This window comes from Pleurodeles waltl, chromosome 1_1 (assembly GCF_031143425.1).
Source record: "Pleurodeles waltl isolate 20211129_DDA chromosome 1_1, aPleWal1.hap1.20221129, whole genome shotgun sequence".
Lineage (NCBI taxonomy): Eukaryota > Metazoa > Chordata > Amphibia > Caudata > Salamandridae > Pleurodeles > Pleurodeles waltl.
In genome coordinates, this window is record NC_090436.1 from 734,080,940 (window position 1) to 734,098,833 (window position 17,894).

Below are 17,894 nucleotides of genomic sequence, written 5' to 3' on the forward strand. Positions count from 1 at the left end.
CTTCAGATAGAGGAGTTGGCATGTGTCGTGTGTGTGCCAGTCATCACTCTGAATCCCAAACAGAAGACTCCTTGCCCACAGAAAGAATGCCTGGCTTTGTCTGTATTGAATTTGAGGGAATTGTGGTGCATCAAAGAGAATACTGCAGTGATACAAGAGAATACGTTATTTTAGACACCAAATGAAGAAAAGTGAAGCTTGATATATAGCTGGGTATTGTCTTCATGGAAGACAAGGACATAACTGAAAGATGTGTTTAAAAGAAAGAGATGTAACATAAATGTTGAAAAGTGTGAGTCTAAGAGAAGAGCCTTCGGGAAATCCACATTGAATTTGCAGACCTTAAAAGGGGATGATAGACCACTTGGCTGCAGTTGGTCACTTAAGATTTGATTCTGGCAACAGACTTGTACCTGATGCCCACTGAGTAGAGATGAACAAGGACTGTAGCAGTGCATTCCACATCGAAAGTTGTTAAGAGCTCAAGTAGAATTAGGGAAGTGGACCAACCCCGTCCACAACAATGAGACAGAGATCAAGTATAGCAACAAGTATTGTTTCAGTACTGTGCATGGCACACAATCCAGACTGAGGATCATTAAAAAGATGATGAGTTCCAGGCTGGCAGAGAGTTGCATACTGACTTCTTTTCAATGAATTTGATGGGGAGGTGAAAAAGAAATATGGGGTGAATATTACTAGCAAATGTGGTTTTGACATTGTAGTAGTAGGACTACAAGCCCCTGCTGCTGAGAGTGACTGAGTTCTAATGGTGGGCTAAGTTTATGACAGATCGAGGAGAACTTTTCCATCAAAGAAGGTGGAGAGCACATTGCAGAGAAATAAAAAAAAAAGTTATGACTAAGACATTGGAAGTGTAACGTTTCTTTCCTTTACACCAGGAGATACAAGTGTATACATCAATGCTCAATAAAAACAAAAGATGAAAAAGGAGAGGACTTCCAGCATCTAGTGAATGCCCTCTTAGCAAGTAAAACAGCTGGATCCAAAAAACAAGTAGTCAGCCTTGCTGTTTTAGGTCAGGGATATATCACCAATAGAATGGCACTGGCACTGTCTGGAACAATCTTTCAGTGACTTCAGGCAATGTGGCCAATACCCCTGTCCAAAGGGTTGTTGCATTGTGCAATCCCAGAGCATATGTATCTGCTTGCATACCATGGCATCTAGGGCACTTTGGAGAGATCAAGAGAAGAGTCTTTGTGGATTATACGGACTTGAATGAGTTTAAAACAGATGTTATGGGTGGCCTTTGTAGGGCATCCTAACACAGTCCACCATCCCTTATCACTGAAAAAATAATGTAAAGCGGTTTCCTAGGATTGAGGGAGGGATAGAAGCATCTCTCCTGCATACCCCTGAGCTGCCCTTTAGAGCCAAGTGACCAGCCTTTTCCCATGAACTATTGTGTGGATTGTTTGTTTTACAGCATGCTTATGGGGCTCTGTGTGTGCTGCCTGTGAGGCTGCTTGTAACACATCCTTTTATATGTGCGGAATCCAACCCCTGACAAGCCAGATAACTCCACCAAGGTCTGGAAACCATCAAGAATTCCCCTTCTCAAATATATTGTCTAGTGTGGTGAGCCCTACTGGATCCCAGGATTTTAATTCACAAGCCGAAGCAATACCACCAAGCAAAGGGAGGCCTAACTGAGAAAGTGTAGGTGTATAGCAGAGGGTAGCTCTTGTATATCATAGAGCATTAAGCAGACAAGTGAGCGCTACCCTAAGCAGCAGGGTATGATGCAGAGACCTCTTAAAAAGAGGGAAAGAGAACACTGATCAGTGCACCAGATTGTAACTGGGTTACTGTGAAACCCATCGCAGCAAGATGGTGGCCAGGCAGCCAAAAAGCGGGCCACAGCAATTGCATGGCTTAATTATCTGTGAAAGTCAGGAGCCCCAAGGCCTCCTCCATCAGTAGGGAGCTTCAGCTTTGTCAAGGCAAAACGACGATGGTCCATGCCCCACACCTAGTGGTCATTAATTCCTGCAACTTCCTAAAGGTTTTAATATGTTATGATTGGGAGATTTACTAATTGGTAGATCAAGTGGGGGAGCATTTCCATTTTACAAAGGGCTAACGTCCCATGACCAAACATAGAAGTCTGACTTATAAAGTGATTATTCTTTTAGCTTTGAAGTTTTTTACTGATGTTGCTGGACTTTTCGCTGGCATTGAACTATTTAGGTTTGTGACTGACAGTGCCTTATCTTGTCTGGCCAAAAAGGATGACCCTTACAATTGAGTAAGAGAGCTGCTCAGATCAGCCAGCACATTTTTCTTAAAATAAATTTAGGTGCTCTTTGCTTACATACTGGCCCAACTGGGGGTATGGGTTTATTTAGCTCAATGACCATAGACCAACTGTAAACTTAAGGGATGGCCAATGTAAATGTGATCATGGAGAGAGGCTTCCTGAAACTCCATAACCAAACAGATGCCACACTGTTCAGTTGGTATATCCACAGGGCGAATAACAATTAGATGAAGATGATCTTGGTATAACTGCCTCTGGGAAACATTTAATGCAAAGTTAATCAATGCTACATAGGATCACTTTAGCAGCACTCTTACCTTCCAAGAAGTATTTCCTTCTACCTTGTGGGGCACTGTTCAGTCCTAAGGAGATGAACATAGCACTTACCATAGTGCTCTGGTGAAAGGCCTCTGTTTCCTTCCTAGCATTAGAAGTCTTATTTTCTGGAGTGGAGAGATTGGCTGAAAATGTAGCTCCTGAATACTTTCTTCATTCAATTCCCTAAAACTCCGTAGGTGGATTTGATGGTGTGATGTTGCCTTCTTTGCAGAGAACACCATAATTGCTTCTAAGGATGCGTTATCTGAGTACAAAGTTGATAAAGTGGCAATGTGTCCACAATGTTACGTGTTCAAGCTGGGAGTCACGGTCAGTACGTTTTTTCAAGGGCTTGTTTCCTTGCTAGCAATATGTCTGATTCCTCTTGTCTACGGTGGCATTTGCTATGCCCCTCTTCCCTGATCTTTCTTCTTTTTGGTGATTATATTACAAATTTCTACCGCTTTTGAGAAAAAAGATTGTATAAGAGCCATGGGAGTGGGCTGCTGCAAGGCTGAAATAGAATTACGTTTTCACTTACCACCACCCTCTGTGGTAATCACGCACCCCTCTACAAATATTTGGGTCTAGAAGAATGCTATGAGGAAAAGGGTACACACTTATCTGCAGGAGTGTGTGGTTATTCTTGTTCCCAGAAGAAGTGTCATTAAGGGATAATTTCCCTTACATTTGTAGTTCTGAAGCATCCTGAGCAGTTCTGACCTATAATCAACCACAAGAAAGGGAATAGGTTTGTGCAAAGCATAGTTGCTCAGAATGGTGATTCCTCAAGGATTCACCTCCTCAGGTCCTATTGGATGATTTATAATGGTAGTCACCTCATATTTGTTTTCTTTCACATTCTGATCCAACCCTCACAATGGAAATTACTGTAGTTTGCCCTGCCATATAGACAGTACCAGTTTGGTATATTCATATTTGGTTTGAAATAATAACTTAAGGTGTTCCTCAAAGTTTTTTGTTGTTGTCCTTTTGGAACCCTTCATGGCAAGGGATGCCTTCTATTCCCTATACTTGAAACACAGGCCTTCATTGGTAAATGGTGCAGCAAACCTTCTAGGGTAGGGATGCTGTTCATCATCTCCTCCTGAATATTTGATGGCTAGTTAACCTGAAGAAGTACATTCTGATCCTTCAAAATGTGCCTTTCCTACAGTTGGACACTGTGGGGCATATTTGTCAATGTTTTGCGTTAACCTTGTGCCACACAAGGGGCTGCAAGGACAACGCAAAACCTAAAAGTGATTTATATAGCTGCACCAGGCCACCTTGCGTGGCCCTGAGTGGCTTGATAAATCCAAAATAATGCTAGACAGCACACATTGCTGCCTTGCGTTACTCTGCGGCAGGGAGGCGTGACATGGGTGGAGAGTGTGTATTCTCACGGTTCCACCCATGGATTCTGACACATTCCCAGATGTATTAACATTGTTCGACACCATTCAGACAGAGTCTTTAATAATCCACCCTTGCACAATCAGCCTTTACTCAACATAAACCCCCAGAGGACCCAACGTCGTAACATCTTGAGAAACCAGCAACTACAGCATCCTAGTCTCTTCCCTGGATGTAGGGGGGAATAGGCGGCAATGTAGGGGGGAATATGACCATCATCTCAAATTAGCTACCACACATTATCATCAACACCATTTAGGGGGGTCCAGGCTGTGTATCTGACAAGGGCCCCAAAATTGGCGCATAGAGAACATGAATCAACTGAATCCCAAGTCAATAAGGTGACCCACTGGATCAGCTTTTCAATAACTCACTCAGATATAATATATGCCCAACGCCTAGCCAATGGCCCAAGTTTGTATGACAACATAAAATTGGTTGTGAAGGATCAGGACCTTGTGAACGGCCTCTTGACCATGGAAACAGATTTGTTTCCCCTACAGGGATGCACTGTCTAATTTAAATTGCCCCTGAATATGTAACTGAAGATGCATTGAGGGCAGTGAATTTCCAGAAAGGTCACTCAAGCGAGGTTCAGTCTGCCAAGAACCACAGTTCTTGTTCTTGGAAGTGTGTCTAAAGATAGGACAAACGCAACTGGGCAATGACTTCACAGTCGTAACCTGGGATCCTGTCTGCCTGCACAGGGAAATGGGGCAGAAACTCAGCTTGTACCCACCAGTTGTAGGATCTTCCACAAGTAAAGAAAACCTTTGATTGTTTCCACTCTAGGAGATTGATTGACTGGCTTGTACTGCTAAGAACTCCCGAGCACTTTAGGCAACAGTAAAACTAATTTCCAAGCGCTTCTAGAAAATGAGAAACTTAATCACAAATGCAGATTTTACATCTCCCACCCTGAAGCATAATTTGATGGAACGTTGCTGGATTAAAAATTAAACTAGCTGATCCAATTTGGGGTTTCTTTATTGATGATTGTGAAATGTGTATATTTTAAGAGACGTTATGTGTAGATCTCTATTTTACATGTGGTTGTTTGACCATTTATTGCGCTGATGTTGCCCGGTAAAGAGGCCACCCAGCTGGGGGCTTTATTATCTAGGCAAATAATTTGTTAAATTGTAAGGTCAAGAGTCTTCCTGGATCCTCTCCCGATTACTTGGCGTTTCTTTAAGTAAAAACAATATTTGTGTATGTACAACAGTCCCAATGCAGTGAATTCAACGTTGAAGCTTTTAGATGACTTCTTGGGTGTTTTACTACCCGATGCACTTATAATAGTAGCCAATGATTTTAATGTGTCATTTGAGCCACTTATTAATTGTGATGTGAGTGTATCTGAGGAAAAGGACGCCACATGACATATACCAAAACTAGGCATTTCCAAAACAAGGCTGGCACCATGCAAACCAATTACTGGGAATAACATTAAGACTAGGATTAATCCCCATCAGACCAGGAAGGAACTTTCACCTTCAAGCGGTTAAATTATGCCAGCAGAATTGACTATTTCATATTATCTTTGAACATGTGGACATCTATGAAGGATATGATAGTCTTAGAAAGGGCTGACAGTGATCATAACACCCTTAAAATGGTTCCTTAGTCCTTGGAAGACTTGTCTCTACCCAACAACAAAAAGGCCTCTAAATGGGAGTATGTCGAAGCTCATCCTGACATACTGAGACAGAGTAGCTGACACATTGGGCAAAATGGAGAATACAGTAGATCAAGAGGCAGCTTTGGATCTCATAGTCATGCAACATCAGGACCTGTTTGACAGGCTAAGGGACCTGTTCTAGAGGGTACCTTAACATCACATCCATGGTACAATATAAGTTGTAAGGAAGCCATATCATCCCTTCTAAAAATAAAAAATCTCAAGAATATGGTGCCATGCCACAGGCTAGGAATCACTATAAAAAGGTGTTAGAACAAGCCAAGACAAATTGGGAGACTGAAACTTGGTTAGATCTGGTTTTGGCAGCAAAAACAGGCAACTCGTAGACTTTCTAGGGCATCATCTCACAGGGTAGTCAGTCTTTGGCACCTACAGTAGCCTTCAATGTTCAACCACAAAGTTGGGTCCAGCATTGTGGAAATTTGCACTCTGATTTTTAAGAAGAAGTAGAGGTGGGTGGATGCAATGATAAAGAGAGGGATAATTTCCCGTGAAGATTCTCTCAAAGCAATGAAGTCAATCATCTGTAGTAAAGCCCCAGGGCCAGATTGCATACCTGCCAATTTATAAGCATCTGAGTCGGACCTCTGGGTCCCTTATATTAACATCCTTTCTGAGGCAATTATAAAGGGAGGCAATATACCAAAATCATGGAAGCTTACCAAGATCATTCCAATACACAAGAAAGGGCGGCAAGATGATTCTGACTTAGACCCATTAGCCTCATAGATGGAAAATGTATGGAGTGGGCCCCACAAACCCTACCCTTTCAGACTTGCTGGCAGGGTTTAGGCCAAAGACAAGCACACTGGACTAGTTACTGAGATTCGGAGCGATTTATTGGAAAATGTTACTGCTAGGAAAAGGTCACCTTTATGTAGTACTTTTAGACCTAAGGGCAGCATTTGACCTGGTCTCCCAGATAAAGCTGTGGGAGGTCTTAGAAAATATGGAGATACATGAAGACATTTTAGATACCCTGATCAGACTCCACACAGGTAATCTTTCACATGTTAGATATGGGAAACATGGTGAACAAATCAATCCTTTTAAAAGTGAAAGGAGAGTAAGACAGGGCTGTGTCCTCATCCTTTTTTCCATATTTTGGCACAGGCACTTGACTTTCCAAACAATGATGCACCTAAGATAGGTTCAATCAAGATACCCAGGCTCTTGTTTGCTGATGACACATAGACTACAGACTATTTTAAACCGCTTTTTGTCCTTTTGCTCTAATAGTGGCCTGGAACTCAATATAGGAAAAACAAAATTCATGGCCCTTAACCCATATAAGTCGATCCGGTAAACATCTTTGTAAGAAACATGCCTCTTGACCAAGTATATGATTTTACTTACCTGGGGGTAAATGTGTTTCACAACTTTAGTTGGAAACACAAAGTCAGTGAAAGTGCGCACAAGCTGACCCTAGAGACAAAAGTGATCCTCAAAATGGCTAAAAAAAATGAAATCTAAAAACTGGCTACCTGCTCTTGAGGTCTATTGGGCTACAGCTAAACGTCCAGTACTATATGGAGCTGTACTCTGGGGCCATGTGGATACACATGAGCTTACACATGCAGAGAACAAAATCCTAAGGAGTTTGACTAATCTTCCTTCAAGTATGCCTTTGCTTCCGTTATTGCAAGATATAGGATTATTTCCCATCTCCTTTAATGTTAAATTGAAACCTCTGCTATATTGGCATAGGTTCTGGTCCACTCCTGAGTTGGAACCCTATAGATGCCCTCTTTGTGAACTTTTCGGTCAGAGGGACTACCTGAAAATTCCATGATTAGTCAAAAACAAAAAATATGCTTCACCATCTTGATCTTGATTCCCTTTGGATTAATCTAGAAGAAGCCATTACGTTGTCTAGACAACAGATACAAGACAATTGTAGGGATTTCCTTTGGGGAGAAAAGATCAAGAACTGTAGGTCAGGAAACCTGACTGATCAATTTTTAGATCACAAGAATTTTCCATTGTGTGAAACATCCTTTGATATTATACAAGGCTTCCAAGATGGCAACTTTATCTGAAATTCAGGTATGATACACTTCTGATCCTTAATATGGAGCAATGGGAACAGCTCTAATAACATATGCCCTGCATGCTGTCAATATACTGAATCAATTTCTAATTTTGTGTTTTTCTGTCCAGCCTATAAGGCAATCCCATTTTCCCATTTTCCCATCTCATAGAGGTGAGGAAATACGAGACAACACTTCTTAAGGATGTGATTGTGGTCATCATGGCCACATTTGTGCAAGCTGCATGGTTAATCTGCAACAAATGTTTACCAACCCCTCTATTGCAATTACAAGGTGAGAGCCCTTAACTATGAATCTGGTCCTAGGGGAACCTGGAAAAATGCCCATGAATACCGGTAACTCTCAGGTGGAGAAGAATTTTAGGTTATTTATCACAACATTTTAGTGATAATGTGGCCTTAAGTGTTCCACGTTTATTTGTAAAACAGTTATCTAGTATATATTTTTTTAATATCTTTTACAGGAGACACAGGTCTTTTAAATAAAGCATTATCCATGCTACGAATGATACTATGCTAAACAAAAAATTAGCTTTCATCACTTATGTATCAAGCTCTAGAGTATTGTTTAGTCTTTTTTATCCAGACATTTTGCTAATTTGCACACAGAAGGACAACTATCGTTATAAATCAGAAAATAAATGTTATGTTTTTTTACTATTTAAGTTTTATGGATTCTTAATAAACGTTTTTGATGACCAACATTGGAAGACCTGGTAATGTAACCGAATTGTACACCGCTCTACTAGAGGTGCAACAAGGAGAAATATCTTTATTTATCTTTGCTGTTTCCTTTTAAGTGTGAAGAAAATGCCCCTGAGGATTGTTTATATGAAGGAAGGTGTCTCTTTCTGCACAAAAACAATCCCACCAGCAATGCAGGCACCCTTGCAACATAACGCAGGGAAGGTGGCTTTGGTACTAGACAGTTAAAAGTGTGCTAGTGCTAGGAAAGGACAGGAATGCTCTATATAATGGTAAATTCTGCACATTCCTGCGCTTTCCCTTTGCCTTTCATGTAGCAAAGCAAGACGGCTTACTGCATAGAGTGAATTTTTTGTTAATATGACCCTATGTTTAGGTAAATGGCCCACCACCTGCAAGACTCAAACAATTCTGACACCTCATTATTGCTTTCCTGCATTCCTAAAGGCTCCAGCTTCCCGCTAGCTGCAGTGAGACATGGCCTTATGCACTTTTGTTGTCTCCTCCATCATGGCCTCCTTAAAGTTGTTGGTGCTCCATTTATTGTATTAGAATATGGATGCCATATAGTGTAAATTTCAAGTATCTTGGTTGATAATGTGATCTCACCTACTGCAAGGAGTGACTCTGGATCTCTATTACTTTTAATTCTCACAATGGGTGCCAGCATGAAGTACTAGCAGGTTTCCTTTGGCATTGGTTTCATTCATGACACATAGGGCCATAGGTAAAACTGTTCAGATTTGGGGCATACATCAAAAAGATAAGAGTGCACTGCCAACATCAATATAGCAGATAGGACATCTGCCACCTTACCCTGGATTGCCTGCTCTGCCAAACTTTTAAAATGTCCGTAGTCACTGCTGCAGACCTCCAGGCTCTTTGGACCGAAAGGAACTCCTAGCTATCATGAATATTTCCAGGCCTTCAAGACCATCTTTTGGAGCTCTTGCTCATCATCATTATTGATAAACCAATAACCAATATTTAGGGGCACACAATCCATCAGAGTCATCAAAGATGATGTTTTTTCCTGGGTAAAAGCCTTCCATCTCTGTCTCTGAGCAGTGCTCATTCCAGGAATGGTGAAAGTTCACACTCACACACAGCCCATCTCAGCATAGCGTTCTAATTAACCCAGGTGCTTGATCTCGGAGAAGGTAGTATTTACTGTATTTTGTTGGTGTTGGTAGCCAGAAAACATGTATTTGCTAACAAAGATAAGGTCCTCTTCCCTTTCCATTGCTTCAGCTGTCAATATCCAGGTGATTAGGTGTTGATTCCCTTTATCATACTGGCCAAATGGTTCTTCTGTTTGCTTTGCCCCTTTCATATTCTGCTAAAGCTAGAAAAAGGGAGCTACGGGGCCATCTTGGTATCTTACCGGTAGACCAGGACACTCTTGCTCCCTCTTCTACAAAGATAATAGCTCCAGAGTTACACCTGCCACTGAATGCATTTCCACTGAAGTAGCCAGATTTCTCACCTCATTTCCTGAAGAGGGTGAACATGACTATCTGCTGAGAGAAAGGCTGTCAACTGAGACAGCCCCTGCCCTTAAACTTTCCTGAATGCTGGCTAATCTGAAATCGTATTCATATTAATGCGGGTCTTTCTTATTTACATGTGCAAAGAACTCCATCTCACCCATCTTTGGTGATGCTTTCAAAATCTGTGATAAAAGTGAATCGAAGAAAAGGACTGATGTTAAGTATTTTCAAGGATATGCTTCTCATATATTGCATTATTTTGAACACTTTCATCCCAGGAGGCATTGCCCTTTTCCATCCTGAGTCTCTCCTTTGGCCCTGAGTAACTTACAATCCACTGATATATAACTTTTGGAGGATGGCTTCTTTAAACTGTTGCCCACAAAAATACATTTGTTGTGGCCATTCCTTCAGGGAGAAAATTGGAGAGCTTGCGGTCCAACCTTTTTTACAAACCCAACCTGGATTTCACTCTAAAAGGGCTTTTGGTTAGGCCTTCACCAGAGTACCATCCCAAGGTCTACTTTGGCTATCATATTTTTTTGTACTTCTCATACTTATGATACAGGAGTCTACTCACCATTGCCAGTACATGAGGATTTATCTCTGCTGCACTAAACCATTCACTTAGCCTAACTTCCTCTCCCTCATTTTTGATGCCAGTCTTAAACATAGGAAGTCTTCATCTGATAATCTGAGTATTTGGATTTAGCTTGTATTTTTCTAGTGAAGAGCAGGCTACGGTTCAGACACCTTCCCATAATTGGAGTTAATCAATACAATGTATCTCTGCACACTAAACTGAGTGTAAATGGGTTGTCATAACATACATCTCTCAGACAGTCAAGTGGGTTACACTAAATAAATTTGTGTCCTACTACATGCTCATTTTGGAAGCCTCAGCAGATTTCTTCATTGTGCTGTTCACAAATCTGCTTTGATGTAATATGTGTGATTTTGATAGAGTATTTCATTAATAAATAATTGGTTTCATATTACATTGGTCTAACTCTTATACTGCACTGAATATCTTCATTGGGAATGACTATGACTTGGAGGAGGCTCACGGTGGTAATGGCCCAACTGTTTATTGGTAGTCTTCCTTATAGTGAATCCTTCTCTACCATGTTATATTTCAGAATTGTCTTGCTCCCTCACATTTTGGAGTTGATGTGGCTGGTGGTGGACTGTTTTCATGTGTGTGGGTAGTCTGTGCAAGCATTGGAAGAATTGTAGAAGGAGCCCATATTGTAGATGGCATGGTCTAAAAATAGAAAAATAAATGTTTCTTTTCCAAAGTTCAAGAAGGTGCCATTCAGGGGGCAAGGGTCAGCCTCACTGATAAGCACTGTTAGGAAAAAAGTAGGATTCACTTTAATAAAGAGTACTGATAGGTAATTGCAGCATTTAAACCTTCACGTTCAAGCTATTTTTTCTGGCTGATCACAGAGGGCATATTCTGACTTGGACCTGAGGTGATGGCCACACACCATAGATACACTATATATTTCCCTGATTGCTTCATGAATCTAGTTGCGCAAGGTTAATCATTATAACAACAAATCACTCACTGGAGAGTGCAACATGTTACATATTTCTAAAAACATTCAATCTCTAAGATGTTTAACACTTTTCAGATTAGAAAACCTACTCACAATTCTGGAACTGATGTAGTCAATAGAAACAGGAGAGCACACAGTTTATAAGTGGTGAGTAATTTAGGTGTTTACTGCATTGTTAAGGACAGGTTCAAAGACACAAACAACAACAATTAAGTCTGAGCATTACCCCTGATCACTACAGAAGCAAGGAATTGTAAGCTACTTTGTGGCAACAGTTTAAAGTATACTCATTGTTTAATGTATCTTAATGTACAATGTCCACTGGGAAGGCCAAGATATCCCATTAAGGTTGTTGGAAGTGATTGGGACTGTGAGGTGAGCATTGTAAGTGTATGCAGAATATGCACAGCCATCTGTGCAGTACTGGTGTCTCTTTACTAAAAAGAATGAGCCTGCAGACAAATACCTTAGCATGTCCCATTTAGGACACACCAAACTACAATCCCTAATAGGAGTAACTTTGCATTCTGATAAAGAAAAATACTTTTTGTAGTCCAGTGACATTTGCTTACCTCTATAAAATTGAGTCGTATTTAGGCTCAGAATTAATTGTTGCAAGTTGAACTTAAGAAGAGTTAAAAAAAATCAGAAAGACCCAAAAGTACACACTGTTAGTAGCCAAAACCACACTGATTAGTGCATGTTAAAGATAGCTAAATTTGGACAGTCCACTTGTTAAGGCATCTGCAAATATTGTGTGGATAATGCACCTTTTTACTGCCACCTCTTGGAAATGAGTTGGATTTGAGTCTTGAGATAAGTCCTCCAGATTTTTGGGAACTCTAGAAACCACAATGTCAAAAAGGATCAGTAACTGTGTCATGCAAAACTGAATAGGCACCTTAAAATCTAATAGTGAACTAGGCCTTTTCCTGTGTGGATCATTTGCAAGTTTCCATTTGTGATGAATTATTACACTTACAGGGCAATTCACAAAGGTAAAGTTCACATGAGTAATTTACATGGGTGACTTAATTTTACACTTTCGAATAACATTAATACTTTTAACTATTTACAAATTCCCAGTGTAGAGATATTCAAAAAGGAATGGAACCAAACTAATGAGTGTTAGTTACTACTGTCAACAAAGAAACACTAGTAAGTTCAGCTCCAGACATGGCCATTCACTGATACTGAAACACCCTCCAATAGAAAATAATGGAGAACTGGACTTAAAATAAAACCGTATAGGAAATAATGTTAAATTACATTAAACTACTTAAAATAATAAAATAAGTATATTTTATTTATTAACAAATGTATAAAAATAAACATTTATTATTCAATTGTAAAATATTTTAACCTTCATTATACTAATTTCTAATAAAATATAAGGAAATTACTTTTAATTTATTTTATAAAAATATTTTTGAACTAATTGATACATAAATAAATAAGAGTTTATTACTATTTATTTTTTAATTTAAACACCAGAAAAAGTTCCTTAAGTGAAAACAACAAATTGTTTGCAATGTTAATGATTAAAATTAATGTATAGAATAATTAAAAGAAATTTAATTATACTCTAATAACAATAATTTAAAAAAATAATATTTATTTATGTCACTATTTTTAAATAAGTTAATCCTATAGGGTTTTATTTTAAGTCTACGTATATTATTTTCTAAGGGATGGTGTTGTAGTACCAGTGCTAGGCCATCTGTGGTGCTGGACTTAATCCAGCTCTGAGCTGGAGTAATTTACTACCGTTTTGGGTCCCTTTTAGGCCTTTGTAAACTTACAAGTGCAGTTTGTGATTAGCAATGGGCTTACTCTTTTGTGAGTGGGTTCATGTCCCAAGCTAAACCCCACTCTAAACCCCTCCTTATTCTCCTCAAAACTCCTCCCATTTAGTGGTAAGTATGCCCCCTTTTCAAGCCACTCACTCAGCCCCTCCCACATTTACTACTAAGTAAAAAACATTAATGTGTGAGGTCCTCCAATAGAAAAGATAAGAGCGGGGTGGAGATTTACACTCTTAGATTTGTGAATAGCATGTTATTGTACTTTAGTAGTATTATTGTAGTTTATTGTATTGAAGTACAACAAAATGACGTTTCTGAAAGGGCGCATTATTGTTTGACACAGTGACCTGATGTACATTCAATAGGATGCAATACAGATATCTAATAGGATATAATTGCCTACATTTCACGCTTTTTACAGTGTTACAATGAATAAACAAATACTGAGTATGACAGCTTAGACATTTATAAACTTTTAATATCACACACCTATATATTGCAGTATACCATGCAGGCAAAAGTAAGATGCTGAAACACACCACTGTCTTGAATGATATGTTTATATTGCAATTTTTGTTTTGCAAGAAACAGCAATTCTGGTTCAAAAATATAAAAATTATTGATCTCTTTTTGTCTACGATATATATGCAGTGTTGTGAATAACCCTTCACCACTGACCGCCCCAACTCTCACAACCTCCCAATAAATGTCTTAGCATTAACAGAGAATGACCCTAAAACATATCTAATCATCTAAATCTGCAGCCCCCACACTGACCTTGTCACCTTTACACAAACACACACACACACACACACACACACACACCGAAACAAACACAAATACAGGTGTGGCCAGCAGGGATAGACTGCAGTCCTTGACCTGGGGCTAGGCCTCACGACCAAACCTCTGGAGGTGGGCAACCCCCAATACGCATGGAGTTTGGTGCATCTTTTTTCAAGAAATGTATTTACAATGTTCTGATGAGAATGTAGGGTTCATGGACCTAGCTAAAAGGTTGGAAACCCTTGCAGTGTCCTACTGGAGCTCCAGTAGGAAATGGAATTTGCAGACCTATTTCAGAGTCCACAAAGCCCAAGAGACGCTTAACAAGTTAACAAGACCTATGTTCACAGGTTACCTGAACTGTGGCTGAATTTCACAAAGACTGCTGTAGGTTCTGTAAACCCCATGACAAGATACACATTTTTCAAATGTTATCCTTTGAGGAAGACCCGGAAGTCAGGAGATGCTACTCATGCTCTCTATTTTCAATGTATTTTTTGGGACTGGAGGATGGAGCCTCTGAGTCCTATAATGGCAGCCTCAGATGTTTTCTGCAGTTAGTCAATTAGATGCCAGAGAACCTGGATCTTGATCTGCAGAACCATAATCTGCTGGGATTCATTAAAAAACACCAAGGTTATTAGCACATGAAAACCATTTGACCCCTCTTTTTACTTTTCCCAACTTAATGATTCTGCAAAAAGCTTGTCAAAGCTTGTCAAAGTTACAGAAGAATAAGCATGCTAAAAATCTGCCAAATTCCATATGAAGTTGCCAAATAGTGAAACAGTTATTAACCAATTAGTACTTTTTTGACTCACCACCTTAGGACTCTGTGCTCTTTACCACTGCTAATCAGTCCTGAAATGCTTGTGCTCACTCCCTTAAACATGGTCAATTTGGCCTACACCTGATTGGCATATTTAATTTCCATATTAGTCCCTAGTATAGTGGTATATCGTGTATCCAGGGTTTGTAAATTAAATGTTACCAGTGGACCTGTAGCACATATTGTGCCACCCACTTAAGCAGCCCCTCAAAACATATCTCAGTCTTATACCGGTGTTTAACTGCCAAGTGGACTTAGCAAAACAACCTGTGCCAAGCCTTAAACACCCCTTTTATTACAGATAAGTCACGCCTAAGATAGGTCCTAGGCAGCCCACATGGCAGGATGCACTGTAAGTAAAAGACTGGAAATTAACCTTTAAGTTTTACATGTCCTGGTAGTGAAAAACTCCTAAATGTGTTTTTCAGTACAGTGAAGACTACCTCTCCTATTGGATAGGGTTGGGTCAAAATTAATGTCTGGTTTCTAAGTAATTGGACATTGTAATTTTAAATCCTCTTTCTTGATAAAGTCAGATTTTAAGTCACAATTCTAAAAATGGCACTTTTAGGAAGTTGGCATTTTCTTCTCAAGCTATTTTGTTCCTGCAGACAGTTCCTGGGTCACTTGAATGGGTGTAGTTGGCATTTGTACTTTGTACATTCCTCTCATACAGCCACACAATAAAGGGGTTAGATGAGCCTGGATGGGCCATCACTGGTTGAATATTGTGGCAGTGGCGCTGGACACAACCCCACTTGCAGATCAATAGTCTGTACCCAGCCTTCATATAAAGGACTTCACATTACCTCACTGTTCCTGTAGTCAGGTTGGAGTCAGGGCAGGAGAGGCAGGAAACTTCAAGCACTTCAAAGAAAATTTCTATAAATGTCTCCTACTTTAAAAAAAGGCACCAGGCATACAAATAAGGCCCTTAGTACCACTCTTCGGTTCACTTTCTAGACCTGCAGAAGGACTCTCAGAGGAATGCTTGCTGCTGTGGCCTGCTGTGTACTTCAGAAGGCTACTTTCCTGCACCAGGAAGGACTTCTCTGCTGCCTAAAGCTTGCCTTCACCCCTCAGAGACCTGCCTGGCTGCTTGAGCCATGTTCCACTTCTTGAACCCAGGACTACCAGAGTGACTTCAAAGGCTAGTTGGCTGGCCTCCTAGTCAGAGCCAGAAAAAGATCCAATCATCTTTAGTCCACAGCTGGACCCAGCCTTAGTGAGTCCTTACCCTCCAAGTTGTGCATCTCCATTCCTGGACCCTTGTGAGTGGTGCTAAAGGTGCTGAGATAGCCAATATCCAAAACTTGGGATTTTTAAAATATTCCGCTAAGAAGTGCTCTGAGAGCCAAGAGGAGATCGGGACCTACCTGCTCATCCATCAGCCCATGGTGCATCACCAGTTGGCCTCAGTTCGCAGCAGCTCCCACGACGTTCTTTTCCATAGAAAATCCTGTTCAGCAGCCCTTCATGGAGCCCTCATCAGCTACAGCTTGCAGCTTTGTCCAAGTAGAGATTTTTCACTTCCATAAAAGAGAATAAGTCCGACATAGAAGTGTTCATCACTGCTACTTCGTCCAGTGGCTCCTTGATGTCCCCCTCTCCTCAGATACCGCCTTCAGCCTTGCCCCACTGAACTCACACATTTTCCAACAAAATTTCTCCGAAGTCAGAAGATAAACACTGACCAGGCATAAGCCACTTCTTGTATCCGACTTACGCTACATCCCAGTCGGCCATATTTTTCGATCTTGACCAGGTGTTGCATGACTAGATAACAGCGGTTGGCGCTCTGCCCTTTTAGTCACTCGTTTTTACCTTAAAATGTAAAAATTCTTATTCTAGTTCTACTGATTACATTTTGGTCATAACGGTGTCAATTTTTTTTTTTTAATGTAATGTTTTTTCCTAAATTGGTGTGGGATTTTTCTTGTGTTGTGTTGTCACTTTATTACTCTTTGTGTGCTGCATAAATACTTTACGCATTGCCTCTAAGTTAAACCTGACTGCTTTGGTGAGAAGCTACCAGAGGGTAAAGCACAGGTTAAATTATAGCCTGCTTTGGTTCACCTTGACAGCGATTGTGGCTGTTCACTGAGCAGGGTTAACATCTCACTCAACCAACAACCCATTTTCGCACAGACCAGTTTGCCTCTCATTTTGGCTTCAGTGGCTCAATACACAATTGCACCTGGGTGTTAACAACCCTGGTCTTAGAGAACACTAATTTGGTTTTGTGGCTGAGGTGTGGTCAACAACTGTTCCTTTATCAGGGATGTGGAGCCAGGAAAAGTTGGCAGACCAGAACAGACTTTACACTTCTTATTTTGATTTTGTGATTCAAATTGCAACTGACTGTATCCATTAATTTCCAGAGGCATTCTAGACTCCTTGGCTTCTGCTCCAGGAGGAGTGAAAACAAGTCTGGACCATGACACAAGAGAGGGCAACTCAATTCAAGAAAGGGATGGCTCGGGGGAAATTGGAGCTCCTCTAGATGGATGATGGCAATGTCTATTTTAGTTTCAGGGATTCTGGGAACTCTCCTAAGAACCCCCTTGGACTTTGGAAGAAAATAAATCTGGAAATAAAAGGACTGAGCTCAAAATCTGAAACATAGAAGCCCCATGGATTCCTGAATTCTGGTGCCGAGCAGGGAATAGATCCAAAGGCAATTGTTTGGCCTCCTGTTTGGATGCTCCAGAGAAACAAAAACCAGGACTCTGGCTCCAACAAATCCAGATGTGGCAGACCAGTGGGTACTGGATTCTGCAGGAGCCTTGGCTGGAGTGAGGCCTTGTGTCTGGAGTCTGCCCTGAAGACCTGTCAGCTGCAGTTGGAGAAAAGTGGGATTCATAGGGCGATTTATATGTTGGTGGAATGTATACTCATTCGTAGCGGTGACGGAGTATACATACTGTTAACATGAAGGTTGTCCCACCCA

The 17,894-nt window shown here is 40.5% G+C and overlaps 1 protein-coding gene across 9 annotated transcripts in view; it reads right to left on the reverse strand.

Moving 5' to 3' along the window:
• The window catches only part of SYK (spleen associated tyrosine kinase), a 596,672-nt gene that overhangs the window by 220,122 nt on the left and 358,656 nt on the right, over nt 1–17,894 (reverse strand). For 8 of the 9 annotated variants that reach the window (XM_069227459.1, XM_069227433.1, XM_069227445.1 and 5 more), the window contains one exon: nt 12,298–12,369. The exons of the other annotated variant lie outside the window; for it this stretch is intronic. In XM_069227459.1, the coding sequence (XP_069083560.1) occupies nt 12,298–12,369 (72 nt within the window). The remainder of the gene's footprint in view (nt 1–12,297; nt 12,370–17,894) is intronic. 9 annotated transcript variants of the gene reach the window in all.